At 42.3% G+C, this 14,588-nt stretch overlaps 2 protein-coding genes across 2 annotated transcripts; both read left to right on the top strand.

Annotated features, from left to right (window-relative positions):
- Positions 1-148: 148 nt before the first annotated feature.
- patl2 (PAT1 homolog 2) lies at positions 149-7,214 on the top strand. Its single transcript, XM_061810517.1, has 19 exons — positions 149-300; positions 1,359-1,521; positions 1,627-1,880; positions 1,948-2,007; positions 2,079-2,132; positions 2,200-2,355; positions 3,642-3,707; positions 3,803-3,951; positions 4,591-4,665; positions 4,740-4,863; positions 4,942-5,059; positions 5,166-5,272; positions 5,365-5,418; positions 5,519-5,661; positions 5,739-5,895; positions 5,979-6,119; positions 6,268-6,365; positions 6,463-6,603; positions 6,841-7,214. Exons 1-19 carry the CDS (start codon positions 277-279, stop codon positions 6,872-6,874), a joined length of 2,118 nt encoding a protein of 705 aa, XP_061666501.1. The 5' UTR covers positions 149-276; the 3' UTR covers positions 6,875-7,214.
- Positions 7,215-7,490: 276 nt separating this feature from the next.
- On the top strand, positions 7,491-14,575 carry LOC133496008 (uncharacterized). The gene is made up of 23 exons (XM_061811118.1): positions 7,491-8,001; positions 8,953-9,026; positions 10,620-10,673; positions 10,755-10,808; positions 11,254-11,313; positions 11,409-11,453; positions 11,543-11,581; positions 11,951-12,001; positions 12,083-12,127; positions 12,215-12,256; positions 12,348-12,398; positions 13,126-13,170; positions 13,267-13,326; positions 13,403-13,459; positions 13,624-13,704; positions 13,791-13,841; positions 13,907-13,951; positions 14,049-14,075; positions 14,148-14,168; positions 14,265-14,312; positions 14,385-14,429; positions 14,503-14,514; positions 14,562-14,575. Exons 2-23 carry the CDS (start codon positions 8,960-8,962, stop codon positions 14,573-14,575), a joined length of 1,014 nt encoding a protein of 337 aa, XP_061667102.1. The 5' UTR covers positions 7,491-8,001; positions 8,953-8,959.
- The last annotated feature ends 13 nt before the right edge of the window (positions 14,576-14,588 follow it).

The following is a 14,588-nucleotide window of genomic DNA, read 5'->3' on the forward strand; positions in this document are numbered from 1 at the left end:
ACAGCATACAAATGCATGTAACGCAGGACGCAACCGCCAGATGTCGCCAATTCCCCTATGAATTTGTCGTCGAAGACGTAAACTCGCCTAAAAAAAGAGCTCCGAATGTACGTGATGACGTAAATTCGTTCCCTCACGCCCAGGTGAGTTCAATTAAACAGAAATAAGATAAAATGAGTCCCCAACAGTCGGCCGAAGTGGACAACATTGACCCTGAGCCGTCAACTTTAACGAAATCTTCATGGTGGGGGGATTCATAAAAACCAAAACACCATCATGAGCGATTCAGAGGATACCAAAGTAAGTCAAGCGTGTTTATGGTAATTTTCTGGCGCAGGTGGTGGCGAAACTAAGTCAAGTATGTGTATGGTAATTTTCTCATCAGGGTTAGCTTATAAAGATGTTGTTTCAGGTTGGTTTGATTTGATGATGATGATGATGATGATAATAATAATAATAATATTGGCGATTGGTTAATGGAGTAGCTTTTATTTGGTTCCTCGGGTTTGACTGGTGACTCATTATTATACCGCTTAATACTGTTGCTATCATGTTAGCAAATTCTATACAAAAACTATAACTGTTTGAGGCTGTGTCACCAAAGTCATCTGGCGTTAAATTTTGAATCAATATTTATCTATTAATTTGACAACTTTAGTCGTTAGTATGGAAGTGTTGCTTCAGACCTTGCTAGCCAGGCAAAGTTAGCTTGAGCAAAATTTGCGGAGATCAACCAATCACAGGATGGCGGAAATTGTGACGTCACGACCGCCCCTTTTTGAAAATAGCTTGAACGCCACATAACTTGTAAACATGGAAAATGCGAGCACAAAACAAGTGTATCTGTTTTTTTTTTTTTTTTTTTTTTTTTTTTGTCTGGTTCTTGCGGGATCTGATGACTTGAGATCACGATCAGTGTTTGCCAGCCATGTTGGCGGTCGGATTCTCTACAAAAACAAAACAATATATGATACCTGTCAACTTTTCGGAGCGCCAACCTGTATAAACTACCCCCCCAAAAAATCCTTATAGCATACCAAAGCAGATTATGTGTCAAATAATGGAGGGGGGGGAAAAAACAGTTTTTCCAATGATTTTTATTGTAGATCTCCATAATGATAATATCTGAAGTTAACGTCTAATTATCATAAGGGCATTACTGTGTTCAGAATTGTATTCATGTGTAACTTTCTAAATGCGGACCCTTCGGCTCGAAATTACAGCATCCATCCATATTGACTTTGCATTGCAATAATGAAAAAATCCATATGAACTATGGCTAAACCGCACGAGTCGACCGTTACGACTATGTCGTGCATCTACCATTCAACTGGATGAAATGCCGATATTTCATCCAGGTTGCTGATGACCCGGAGGAGTCCCAGGAGCTTCCGTGGCCTGAAAATGGAGATGAGTGGAGCGAGGGGGAGGCTGACACCAGCATGGACTGTGGGCTCCTGCAGGCCATGGCCGAGGAGGACGAGGAGATCAACGTCCACAATGAGGAGACTTTCGGCATGGGTGTGTTGACGTAGTTCAAGGAAGAAAAACTTTTTTTACTGTTCTTGGAAACTTTTGTGAAAGTACCAAATTCCTCCTGTTGTCAATGCTGTTTGTTCACGTCAGACGTCGACTCACAAATGACCCCAAACGGGCCCGGCGGGGACCTCCTGGAGTTCGGGGATCCGCCGCCTCTGCCCCCGACGCCGCCGCCAGACCGCAGACGCCCATCGCCTCAGAGCTCGCCTTCTCCTCCCGGACGGCCTGCCCAGTACGTGCAGCGGAGCAGAGGGAGAGGGCAGAGGAGGGGGCTGGCCAGGGGTCAGATCTTCGAAGACCCCGCCGTGATGAGGATAGTGGAGGGCCGGCCGAGCCTCAAGGTGATGCTTTGTTGATATTTTTGGACATTTTGGCAGCTCATCTCTTTTTTTTTCTTCTAAACTTCAGAGTCTAGATAGCGCTATAGTGGACTGTGGGAAGGTCTTGAATGACCAAACCTTTGAGGATGTAAGTACCGTTTTGTTTTTCCTTTTTATTTCATTTTTGGTGGAAGAGAGTCTTATGTTTTCTTCCTGCAGTGGGTGGAGCCGTCATACAGAAAGACCAGAAGAGTCTCTGGATCAATATTTCAGGTGAAGACGACGGAAGTCTCAGCGTCTCAAGATTTACGGCCTCATCCTGTCCGGTTCTGTGTCTTAGGACAGCGCTATAGTGTGCGTGATCGAGGGCCGCCGAGGCCAGCACCTGACCTCGGACTTCCTGGATCCTGCTGCTGTCTCCTTCAGGGGCAGGAGAGGGGGGGACCTGAGGGGGCCCTACTCGAGGCGGCAGTTTGGCCCGAGAAGCCCTTCGCAGGTGGAGAATTCCTATTTGTCAATGCATCTCAAATCAAAATCATTTTTGGGAGCTCTTATCTTTTTTTGTTGGGAGTTGATTTCCCCTAAAAGAGGGGAAAAATATCTCAAGCAAAGTGGACACACACACACATCTAAATAGAATTGGGGGGGGGAAAAATGGGGGTACAGGTTGGGAAATCTCTTGGTCAGCTGTGTATATGTATTTAGAGATTCTCCCTCTTTGTGGGGTAGAATCCGAAAAGTTTGGTCGTCCTCATTTTTGAGACAAACGTACTGCACTTTACATTTACCAAAATCTCCCTGCACACTACTAAACAAACGTACGTTTCGTGTTGATTACTTGAGAAACGAGTGACTTGAGTTTTTTCCAGAATTAAGCAGTCGTTTGTTTTTTTTCTAATTTTTTTTTTTTAATTTCCTCTTTTGGCATGTAATTCGAAATTGTCCATAGATGCGCTGCACACCTCCTGAGTTTTAATCCCGCTCCTGTACGAGTTTCACAAACTCGATATAAAACAAAATGTATTTAACAGCCACAAGTTCTTTTTAATGTTAACACGTAATTGGAAATGCCATAGATGAGCTAATGAATAGTCTGTGGGAGTGTATGACAGGCGTATTCATGATCCTCTGTGGAAAACTGATTGCTGATTACTGTCACATTGTAGTTGACTAAAATTTGTCTGGATAACTGGATTATACTGCAATACAAGTTATGCAACTGAAGGAGCTCCATTGACTTGTTCATAATTCAAAAATTTTGATTCTTTAAATGATCATTTATACAGTACACTATGACAGCTGGGATAGGCTCCAGCACTCCCTGCGACCTTGGTGAGGATAAGTGGCACAAAAAAACAATTATGGATGGATACAATGTTCTATTAGATGATTTTTGTGGGGGTGGAACAGATTGATGACAATTACCATTCACTTCACTAGGGAAAGATGGTTTGAATTGCAAGTGAGGTCACACAATGAATTAAGCTCTTATCTCAAGGCAACAGCGTATACCAAAATTTCTTAATTTTAATCCGAAATGCACCGTGTGTGACATCTGGGCCCGTTTAGATGAATACAAAACTAATATTGATGAATATCAACTGTCGACACAGGCTTGTTGTTCTTTTACATCTAGCGGAAGAATGTTAAATTTGTATCCGTCACATGGATCGATGAACAAAGAGGCGTTATTTGTTTTTAATCTTTCAGGAGAAATGAGGTGATGTGATGGATTAACCAATTAGTTTCGAACAACCTTGTCACCTTCATGTTTGCGTGTAGGTGCCCTTGATGCCGAGTCCTCCTTTCTGCCGTCAGCCGCTGACCCAGAGGCAGCACTGCAACCAGGTTTCTGCTCGGATTCGATTTAGAAATAGAATTTACCAGTATATCTTTTTTTTTTTTTTTGAGTCCCATTTCGGATATTCGATTCTGCTGATCAGACCGGCGGGTTCGGGTACCCCATGAACCGGCTGTGCCCGTCCACCCCGCAAGCGCTCAGCCCCAAAGTGATGCAGCTTCAGTTCGGCCCCAACTCGCCGAGGCCGTCCCCCTTTTACAGCCCCTCATCTAATCCGGTACAACGTTTCAGGTTTGTGCACTTAAATATAAAAGTTGGGAACAACTCTACTTACATTAAGTCATCTTAATATATAATTCAGATAAGTGTTGAATTAAACTGAATGCAAACGGGCACGGTGGATCAGATGGTAAAGTGTTGGCCTCACAGTTCTGAGGACCCGGGTTCGATCCCGGCCCCGCCTGTGTGGAGTTCGCATGTTTTCCCAGTGCCTGTGTGGGTTTTCTCCGGGTGGGCGCTCCGCTTTCCTCCCACATACCAAAAACATGCAACATTAATTGGACCCTCTAAATTGCCCCTAGGTGTGATTGTGAATGCAATTGGTTGTTTGTCTCAGTGTGCCCTGCGATTGGCTGGTGACCAGTTCAGGGTGTACCCCGGCTCCTGCACGTGGACCGCTGGGATGGGCTCCAGCACTCCCTGCGACCCTCGTGAGGTTAAGCGGCAAAGAAAATGGATGGAATCCAAATGTATTGAATTTTAAAGTTAAATTGTACTGTACCTGGAGTAATTCTTTCACACACCACTAGAGGGAGCTCACATTGAGAATCACCATTCATTTACTACATCGCCAATTATTTATATGTGTATATATAAAATCTAATTATATTTTTAAGATTCAATAAAGCAAATGGCTGTATAATTTGACAGATACCCGGGTCCGGTCACTCAGCTCCATCCGCAACACAAACGCTTACTTAACCAAAAACAGTGTCTCTTCCACAGGTAAGTCATCCGTGTTTAAAACTTTTCACAAGGTGGTGGCCCTTTATTGCATATATTCGCACACCCTTTTGTAGGAAACTGGATGATTGGGATCCTTACTGTAATCTGATGACAGCCAAGGAGAAGGAGTGGATCATCCGCCTCCAGATGATCCAGCTGCAAAGCGAGAATCCGTACCTTGAGGATTACTACTATCAGGTAGAGGAAGTGCAACGCTTGCTTTCACTGTCATTTTTATTCATATTTGTATGCGCTGAGTGGCGTTTTTTTTTTTAGGAGTACTACAGGCGAGTGGAAGCAAAGATGGCGGAGGAGGAGCTGGGCATCAGGAGCAAGAGGGAGCCCCTCAAACTCACGACTCCTTACATCACAAAAACGGACGCGTACACACCAGGTTATCTTTTATCGTTTTTACCACCACTGCTACAATTTGGTCTCATGGATTATCCCGCAAATGAAGTTCTGGTGTTCTAGTAGGCTTTTCTTTCGCACTCTCGCAGTGGTGCACATTGAAGGATCGCTGGGGCAAGTGGCGGTGTCCACTTGTTACTCCCCTCGGCGCGCCATCGGGGCTGTCCACGCGGTCCAAGCTCAGGGTCCGCTCGAGGTGACTTTGCGGGGGGGTTTTTTTTTTTTTTTTTTTTTTGGCTACCAATATTTTCATAGGATCAGTTAACCACTTAACTGCTGCAACTGCAGGAGTTAAAAGACACAAGACGGCAGCGATTAGAAGTTCTGAGCGAGATTGAAAAGGTGCGATGGAGGACCTCACTGCTACCGTTTTTTTTTTTTTTGGTTTGTTTTTTTTTAAAATCCCGTCCTCCTCCACTTTGAGCCCTCTCCTTCCCCGCAGCTGTTTATGGTTTTGCTGGAGGTGGAAGAGACCGACAGGACCAAAATCGCCGTCCTGTCCGAGCCCGAGGAAAGGAGGTTGGTGGAGAAGACCCAGAGGAAAGTGGAGCACATCTACTCCAAGATGCAGAACCACGACGTCCTGTGAGTTACTGATGTGACCGTGAAGTAAACACACACAAGTTATTGTATTTTTTTTATTTTTTTTTTTAACAATTTAGCGATTCAGAAGGAGAGTTTCTTCCTTTCCTGGTGGTCTCAAAGGGCAAAAAGCTCCTTTCCCGCCTCTTGCCTTTCTTGAAGCACGATTCCGCCGTCAACATCCTCAGGATTGTCACCGCCAACCTCCCGACGTTGATGAGCAGAGACACAGACGAGGTAGGTCCGGGTTTCCGGTATTTTCATTCCTCATTTCTAAGTTGATAGTTGACACCCCCCCCCCCCTCCCTTTGTGTTTTTAGAACCTTCCCGTGCTCTACCCTCCTCTTCGAAATGTGATCGGAGGCCTGAGCTTTAGTCAGCTGATCGGGATCCTCAGGGTTCTGACGTCGTCGGAGAGGCTTCCGACTAACGAGTGTCTCTCGCTGGCGTGCCAGAACAAGGTCTGTAATTGTGTAAATGCTGCCATTAGCATCGTGTGGATGCCTGTGCAGATTTTTTTGAACTGGTAAAGCTTCAAAATCAGCCTTTGCCATCCTTCAGTGGGTTCCAGCGCTTAATTAAATGTTTTATTTCTTCCCTCGCTTTCAGTTTGGGCTCTCTCTGCTTTATGCTCTGCTGTCCCACGGAGAAAAGTTGTTGTCGTCTGGCGTTCCTCTGGAGCCCAGCATCGGTGACTTTGAGACATGGTACCACTTTTTCGGCTTGTATCCCGAAAAGTAGATCAGGTCGGATGCCGCCTCCATTTTAAATTAGAATTTTTTTGGTTTTTTTTGTGCCTTTCAGGACGGACACAATATTTCAGGTAGCCGGGCAGCTTTCCCAGTGTTCGCTGGTGGAGCCGCTCCTCCTGCCCTCGAACCTGCTGACGCTCTTCTGCCGCTACTTGGACAAGCGCACCGTGCACCAGCTGAAAAGCAACATGGAGTAAGTGTTCTTCTGGGGAAAAACACATTTTATTTCACACTCGTTTTAGTTGTGGTAATGGAGATGTACAGAAAAGTGGTTTTTTTTGTTTTTAAATTGCGAGTATCGATGACGATGGAAGGGGAGCCTCCAGTATGTGTGGGTCCGACACATGTTTTGCACAAATTTTCTCTATTATTGGGGCTGGGGGGGGGGGGGGGGGGGGCTGCCTGAGTTAAACCCCAAATTTGTATTTAGGTCTGCGACAGGAGGTTTGGCGCTTCCGTCTTGAGTCCGATGGAGTGTGGCAGTCTTGTGAGCTGAGCTGGAACTTGCAGTACATTTGTGAATATATTCATATGCATCTCTCCCCGCCCACACCCCTTTATTCCTTTCCCTTGCTACCTCACATTTGTGCACATCCAGAAACTGTCCGGTTTCATTTTGTCCCCCCCACCCCTTTAGTTAATCATGTTAGTTTCCGGTGATGAAGTCACAAATACTAGACCGCTTTGTCCATCTGTGTATTCTCAAATTGTGTTGGACCAGAGATTTGCGGCAAAATTGAGGATTGTGTAAGTAATTGTACAGTCAAACCTATGTTGGTTTATAGTAATCAAGTTATGACATGGCCCATGAATATTTTGGCCTTTTTTTTTTTTTTTTTTTGTAAAAAATAATTTGTATACATGTATTTGATGTGAACTTTTATTTATTATTCATTTGGAAATGGGACTTAAATCTCACCCCTGTTAGAGCACTTGCAATATAAATAAAAAAAAAAAAAAACATCTTTAAAAATGAAAAATTTTGATGGAAGTTTTTTTTTTTTTTTTAACTTAAAAAGTCCAGACCTGCTGTGCTTGTTGCTTAATTTTACCTCGAAGAAAACAAATTGTTCTTTGCCGTGACGCCGGTGTGTGACATTCCTCGAAAGAGCGTCGGACAGTAGACAATTGAACTTTTACCACACAAATGAGGAATACGAGGACACAACGTAGTGCGGTTCGCTAATGGGATGCAATAAATCATGCATTCAAGATAAGAAGCCCCACAGCTGGTCATATCCTTCTGAATTTTTTTTTTTTTCTTCCCCCAGAAGTTTCTAGGGATGGTTAAATCTTTTTGTGGCTGGATTCCGCTACAAAAAATGTGATCTTTCTTTTATTTTATTTTTTTAAATGAGCCATGTCATCAAATGGTTTAAGATTGAGTTGTTGGTCCCCATTGCAGCTTTTTGAAGTCCTTTTTTTTTTTTTTTTTTTTTTAATTGTGATTTTTGTAATTGAAGTGTCAATCGAGTTTTGTGCAGAAGCCAAGTATGTGAGAGGTCGGAGCGGCCCGGGAGGTGAGACGTTAACCTCTCTTTGACCTCATAAGAAGGCGATTTGGGCTCCGAGTGAGGAATCTAAGTTAAAGGTGAGATTTCCCTTCCCCATCTTTAGTTGCCCTTTTTCTTTTTGCTTGCTTTAAAATACGCAAGCGGAGCGCCCGACTCCCGGGATGTGCCCCGTATGCGTGACGGCGTGGAAACTCAAAGCGGTCACTTGTGGTTTCCGTGTAGTCGCTGGTGTGGTCTTGCTGCACCCGCATCTGAGGTCATATCTATTACAAAGGCTGCTCTTGTTTCATCAAAGGTGTGAACTTTTTTTTTTTTTTTTTTTTCTCCCCTCCCCTTTATACGTTTACAAATTTTGTTAGTGGTACTGTAATTTCTCAAATAATGCGCAAATTTTTCCCCAAATATTTTCAAAATTTTAATAGAGTGCATTATATTTAGGTAAATAAAATAACATTTTAAATACTGCACTTTCTTTCGGCTTGTCCCTTTTTGGGGGTCACCACAGCTAAATTTTTATTTTTAAATTATTTTTTTTTTTTTAAATGCTCTCTTGTCATCCAGCCATCTATTTTCCATACTGCTTATCCTCACTAAAGTCACGGGTGAGTTGGAGGCTATCCCAGCTATGTTTAATTTATTTGAACTGCTAACAAAGTGCCCCGGCATCAATCGCAGTTGTTAGAAGAAAACTCCCGCCGAGACCTTTCTGAACTGCTTTTTATTATCTGGACAAACACGAAGGATCCCACGCGGGGGTCGTCGGTCACTGTCCAAATTCTCTTTGCTTCTTTAGCTTTCTCTTGAGTGTAAATGTGCTTTAAGTTCCTAATTGGTCACTTTGCATGTGTATGCATACGACTCCAGTGTGGATTCAGGGGGTGATGGGTGGGAGACTGGAGGAGGAGCGCTTGGCAGCCTCGGCGTATATGAGACCCTCATGCACGGGCTACCCTGAACACTCAACTTCATTTTAGTCCTCGCTTTAAAACCATCAATTTCAAAAATTGGGCTTTTCTTCCCCTTTTCAGGTCCAACATGAGCGGACAGTGGCTGTTTCAGTATGTGCTGATTCTGTGGCTGGTCCAGAGCGTGCGTACCGGCGGTGAGTACACCAAATTCCCTTTTGGAATGAAGTGACAATCAAATCTTTTTGTTTTTAGTACCGAATTGAAAATTACACAGGCCCACTGTCTTAATAAATTAAATGTGACCGAGTGAATTAATGGCCCCTGGTGACACTTGATCAATAGTCTTTGAATAAATGTTGACAGATGTTTGGACTTGGACTACTCTTGCACTTGCAGCCAACAGATTTCCAAAGCATTCTCCTATGAAATGACAAATGGAGTTGGCCCACTCTCCTTCTCTAGTTTGACCGTCTTCACAGTTCCAATGTCATATACAGACTTCACTAAATGATTTGAAAGTGCAATAATTTTGAATTTTATTTGAGCAAGTAATGGCATAAAACTATTTAGAAATTATTAAAATTATATATCAATGGACCATTGAGAACTAGAGTGGGCTAACTCCAGTTTAGTGTATAATCAATAGAAAAAGTGTATCTTTTGGGATGAATTCCATACTGTTTTTAAGGTTCTGGTGCACCTGCATGTTGACATAAATGAACGTTATTCGTATTGTATTAAATACTGATAAATTTGACAATGTCTGGACTTAGACCGCTATTTCCCCGGTAGTTTTTGTGGCAGTCTTTGAGGGGAAGGTTTTAAGTCACACAAAGTGGACTTAGCCCACTGTAGTTCTTAGTGGCTCAATTGTGTTTGGGATTTTATCCAAGTTAAGTGTTTTAACACTTGGGGCACGAGTGCACATGATTATTGCTGTCATAAGCTTTGGATCACATTCATGCCAAATGTTAATCATGGCATTAGCACACTTTAGTTCTCAGTGGCTCAAATATTTCTGTAGGGGTCAGTCAAAAAAGAAAAATGGCAGAATGTGTTACAGCGTGTTGGATGGATTGTGTTCATGAGTGAAATAACTTTGAGAACTAAATACATGCCGACATATCCCCCCCAGTATTTGATTTGAAATCAAATCCAAGTGTCGCATGGTACTCTGCCAGTAAGCTTGTTGCGGGCTTGTACCATGAAGGTTGCGACCGGGTCCGAGTTGAGAGAAGTGTCGTCTTCAAACGCTCAAATTTGCTTGCCAAATTTCAAACGAGGCCGTTAACCGGAAATCTTAGCAACCGTGCCCGTGCTGCCGGGTATTCAGTTTTGGATCCGCCCGCCCCAAATCAAAAGCAGTCGAGCGTCGGTGGCAGCAGCTGTCTAAATTTAACACCCCACTGTGAGGAGGCGAGAGAATGGGTTTTATTGTCGAGGGCACAATCGCCGCATTGATTTCCGAAAAGTGTGACGTCTTCCCTGACCATAGTGCATTTATATAAGAGTCTAAAAAAATTTGAATATCTTGGATAACATTAAAATTCGACTGGATAACTCATAGCGTTTCAATAGTTTGTATAAGTAGCACATGGATAACTACATTGAACACCTCATTAGACTTGGATCAATATTGCACTAAATGTTTTGATAAATGACATTTAGGGAACTCTCGTGCTTTTTTTTTTTTTGGTGTTGCCATTTAAAGTCCTTTCAGTTTGTAAATGGAAAGTGACATTATTGAACTGCTGATAAAATGGAAAAATATACACATTTATTTGAAGGTTACGGTGCTGGAGTGTCCGGACTCCCCACGGGCCATGAAGCACACTTTAATGGTGAGTGAGTGGCACGGTAATATGTAACATACTGTGCAGTATTTTGTCTGTTGTCAGCTAAAAAATGGTGTTCTCTTATAGGAAAGAGGGGACACAATGGAGGAGGCGCTGGAAGGATGCCGATTCCATCAAAAGGTTTAGCATCAATACCGCCAAACAATTACCGCAATTTCAGGCCTATAAGCTGCGACTTTTTTTCCACACGCTTTCAACGATGCGGTTTATGCGGTGATGCGTCTAATTTGTGCATTTTTTTTCCTTGCGCGCCCAATGGGTCACTTAAGCGGAAAACGTAAGAGACTGGAATATATGTGCCGAGATAGTGACTTTTACCAGTCCGGCCCTGTTAGCCCGGCGCTAGCGTTAAACTCTGTTTATCGCCATTCTTTGTAAATAACTCGCGTTTCAATGTGGGCACTTGTGGCTTTTACACAGCTGTGGCGTATGTATGTACCAAATGGTATTTCCTTTACAAATGTACTGGGTGAGGCTTATAATCAGGTGCGCTGCGTAGGCCGGGAACTACGGTAAGCAAAGTCTTTCACACGTGTGTGAGAGAACATGATTTTCTATTCCAAAGGTGCCGGTTCATCATTGGGTGTGCAGAATAGTTACGGTGGGTACCCCAATAAAGGAGTGGGTTGAGTGAACATGAAATACTGTACAAGCTGCATGACCTAAAGTCAAAGTTGGAAGATGTGAAGGCCATTTTTGATTGTTTTGCTCAAATTAAAGGCTATGGAGGAGCAGCTGGCATGGCCAATGGAGCAGGAACAAAAGGTTGACTAGTTAATTGTTTTCATGCATTTGTGGTATGCTTTGAATAATCCTTTTTTTTTTTTTTTTTTTTTAAATTTTTTTTGTTCAAGGCTATGGTGCAGCGCAAGCTCAGGGAAGCTGGCCACAAGGTAGTAATTTAGTGAAAATAGTTAAATTTGCTCTCAAGTTGATTTGACAGTTTATTTTTGAGGTTTTTTTTTTTTTTGAGGGTGCAATAATGTCAAGTTAAAGATCAATTGATTTAAAAACGCATATAGTAGAAAATGTTTTTGAGCGTGCACAGGTTGTATTCTAAAATATTTCAACTATAGTATTTCATTGCACTGAAATTTTGTGAAACAAGACCATTTTTTTTTTTTTTAAAGAAATCCTTCAGTTTCACCCAATAGCAATATGGCTATGCATATTCATGGTGTGATTACATACAATATGAAATCCAACCCTAATAACTTTTGGCTTGAATGTCTTTTTTTTTTTTTTTTTTTTTTTTTTTTCAGGATATGGCGGTCATGCCGGTCCCGCCAACCAACATCCAATGAAAGGCTACGGTGCGTTTTGCTTAGAAATTGAACAGTAGTTGTTCACTGTATTCTTCTACATTGTTTTAATGTCAAATGTGCATTTTGCAGGCTACAGAGCTCACGCTGGAATATTGGGTGGACCGAGAAATCAAGGCAATGCCACTTTTAGATGGAAATGACACAATATTTTGCTATTTGCATTTGGTATTATTCATGAAATGCAACTCTTGTCTATTCAAGGCTATGGTGGTCCTCCTGCTGGACCCCAGAGTGGAAACAAAGGTCAGATGAAGGATGTGTGATAAAATTTTGACCATTTAATGCCACACTTTTTTTGGTCCTGCCACATGGTAACAAAAAATGCTCTGATTAGGCTACGGTCCTGCGAGTGGTGCCCTTGGTGGGATGGAATCCAAGACTAATGGTCAGTGACTACTTCTCGTGGCGTGGGCAAAAAGAGTATGATGTCTATGTAGTGACATTAATGTGAATCAAATTCCCTTCTATAGCATAATTTTGATATGTATTTGGAGTGTGTCGTTCACAAATTTACTTTTTTTTTTTTTTTTTTTATATATTGATCCTTTTATTTGCAGAAAAATTTAGCTGCTGTAACACTGGTGTCAAACTTGAGGCCCTGGGGCCAGATCTGGCCCACCATGATTTTTATGTGGCCCGTGAAGGCAAATTGGTGTCAAAGTCCAGGATTTTTGTGAAAAGATGTCCCAGCACTTGAAATTGTCATATATCGTAAATGATAATGTTGATATTATCAGCATTTTTTTTTTTTGTAACCAAACATAAAGGTTGAAAACATCATCACGCTTGATTTTCTGTGTCCAAAAGTAGTTCATAAATTTCATTTGTGAATATGAGGGGCAATTTAGGATTTCTATGGATTTCACCATAACGGCCCTCTCAGGGACATCGTAACTACAACGACAAATGAGTTTGACACCCCTGTGCTATAACAATATTGTTTTGGGGTCATCTGATGGCAGTTGGTGCCAAGGAACCTCTGAAGCGAGTTGAGCTGCTTTTAGATGAAAGTAGTCCTTTGTCACCATCTTGTGGCATTTACGGGCAATTGCATATAATTTTACAGCACTAATAATGACTAATTATAGCATATTATAACAATTACTCTTTAGGGTACGGAGCTAAATTTGGCGTCCCAAATGGAGCTGGAAACAATGGTAATGTTTGGCAAATGACATCATCAAATAAACGACTTAAGACCGATCCGTTTTATGAATTTATTATCCTTTGCATTACGTATTTTCCTGAAACAGGCCTGTTGGGTTCTGGACGCAAACCCATGAAAGGATACGGCCAGCCGTATTATGGAGCAGGTGATGAAACAAACTCCGCTGCTGTTCTCTTGTGGCATCAACGTTGTATTTGAGTCTTCGTATGGTCCCGGTGCAGGTATGGGAGTCTCCCAAAGTCGTGTTGTTCCCCAACTTCCCAGGAACCAGGACAAGGGTCAGTGAATTTCCCAACTTTTTTTTTTTTTTTTTTTTTAAATCAACCCTTGAATCCTAAATGGGTGTGTATATATTTGCTCATGTGATGCATGGCGATAACCATTATGATACACAACCAATGGGTGAGACAATATTAAGACGTGCATTTGTGTGTATTTTTAGGCTATGCTGGTGGCTATGGAAGTGCTGGAATGGGTCTGGGACCACGTTACGGAAGTGGAGGACTGAAAGGACCCAAACCAGGTCAGAGCGGCTTTACTGATGGGCCAGAAAGTCATTTGTCGTTGTCGTGCTCACTTGTTTTTGAGCTCGTGATTTGAAATGTTCAGGATATGGCGGCGCAGCGGGTGTACCCAACAGACGAGATGCTGTCCCCAATGGTAAGCTCACTTTTTAATCGAACCAGAGAGTCAGTATGATGGGCTTCTTTTTCTTCATTTGGAAGGTCATGGTTACCTCAATGGTGGCACTCACTATCCTATAAAACCAGGTAAATATGGTTAATATACTCCAGCCAAATGCTGCATTCCAAAAAATGTGCCCGTTGGGTTCATTTTTTTAATTTAATTTTATTTTTATTTTTTTAGCCTATGGGAATGGTGTCAAACCCAGTGGTAAGACTCATTTTGCATTCAAAATGTGCACAGTTTATAGTTCTGAATTTTTTTTTTTTTTTTTGTTTTCAGGGTATGGAACAAGAGGACGAGGTATTGCAATCACTCAGAACATGTAACAAAAGTGTGTGTGTGTGTGTGTGTGTGCTGCACATCTGCATAATTTCCGTATGAATATTTTGATTCAAGGTTATGGCATTGGAGTCGTTCCCGTTGGATATGGAGCCAGACGTAACGGTAGTGGATCACACTTTTACTTTTTGCTGATGTGAGCATTTAAAAACAATGGTGCTTTTTATTTATTTTCAGGTTATGGAGCTGGTGGCACGAAAGGATATGGCGCAAAACCCAATGGTGACATCCTATTAATATGAACAATATAGCAGTAATATTTGCAAGATCTTACTGACTGACTACTTCCCTTCAGGCCCTGGAAATGGTGCGGCCTTCGGAGGATCTGGAAATAAACTTCGAGGTGTGTTCCAGGACCCCCTTGTTGATGAATATGAACAA

The sequence above is a fragment of the Syngnathoides biaculeatus genome, chromosome 22, assembly GCF_019802595.1.
Source record: "Syngnathoides biaculeatus isolate LvHL_M chromosome 22, ASM1980259v1, whole genome shotgun sequence".
Classification (NCBI taxonomy): domain Eukaryota; kingdom Metazoa; phylum Chordata; class Actinopteri; order Syngnathiformes; family Syngnathidae; genus Syngnathoides; species Syngnathoides biaculeatus.

Bases quoted from the DNA above. Each gene is read 5' to 3' on its own strand.
- LOC133496008 (XM_061811118.1), top strand. From the start codon at position 8,960: ATGAGCGGACAGTGGCTGTTTCAGTATGTGCTGATTCTGTGGCTGGTC. The intron at 12,002-12,082 runs GTGCGTTTTGCT...TGCATTTTGCAG, and splicing joins ACATCCAATGAAAGGCTACG to GCTACAGAGCTCACGCTGGA. The intron at 13,705-13,790 runs GTCAGAGCGGCT...TGAAATGTTCAG, and splicing joins ACTGAAAGGACCCAAACCAG to GATATGGCGGCGCAGCGGGT.
- patl2 (XM_061810517.1), top strand. From the start codon at position 277: ATGAGCGATTCAGAGGATACCAAA. The intron at 1,522-1,626 runs GTGTGTTGACGT...TGTTCACGTCAG, and splicing joins TGAGGAGACTTTCGGCATGG to ACGTCGACTCACAAATGACC. The intron at 2,133-2,199 runs GTGAAGACGACG...TCTGTGTCTTAG, and splicing joins TCTCTGGATCAATATTTCAG to GACAGCGCTATAGTGTGCGT.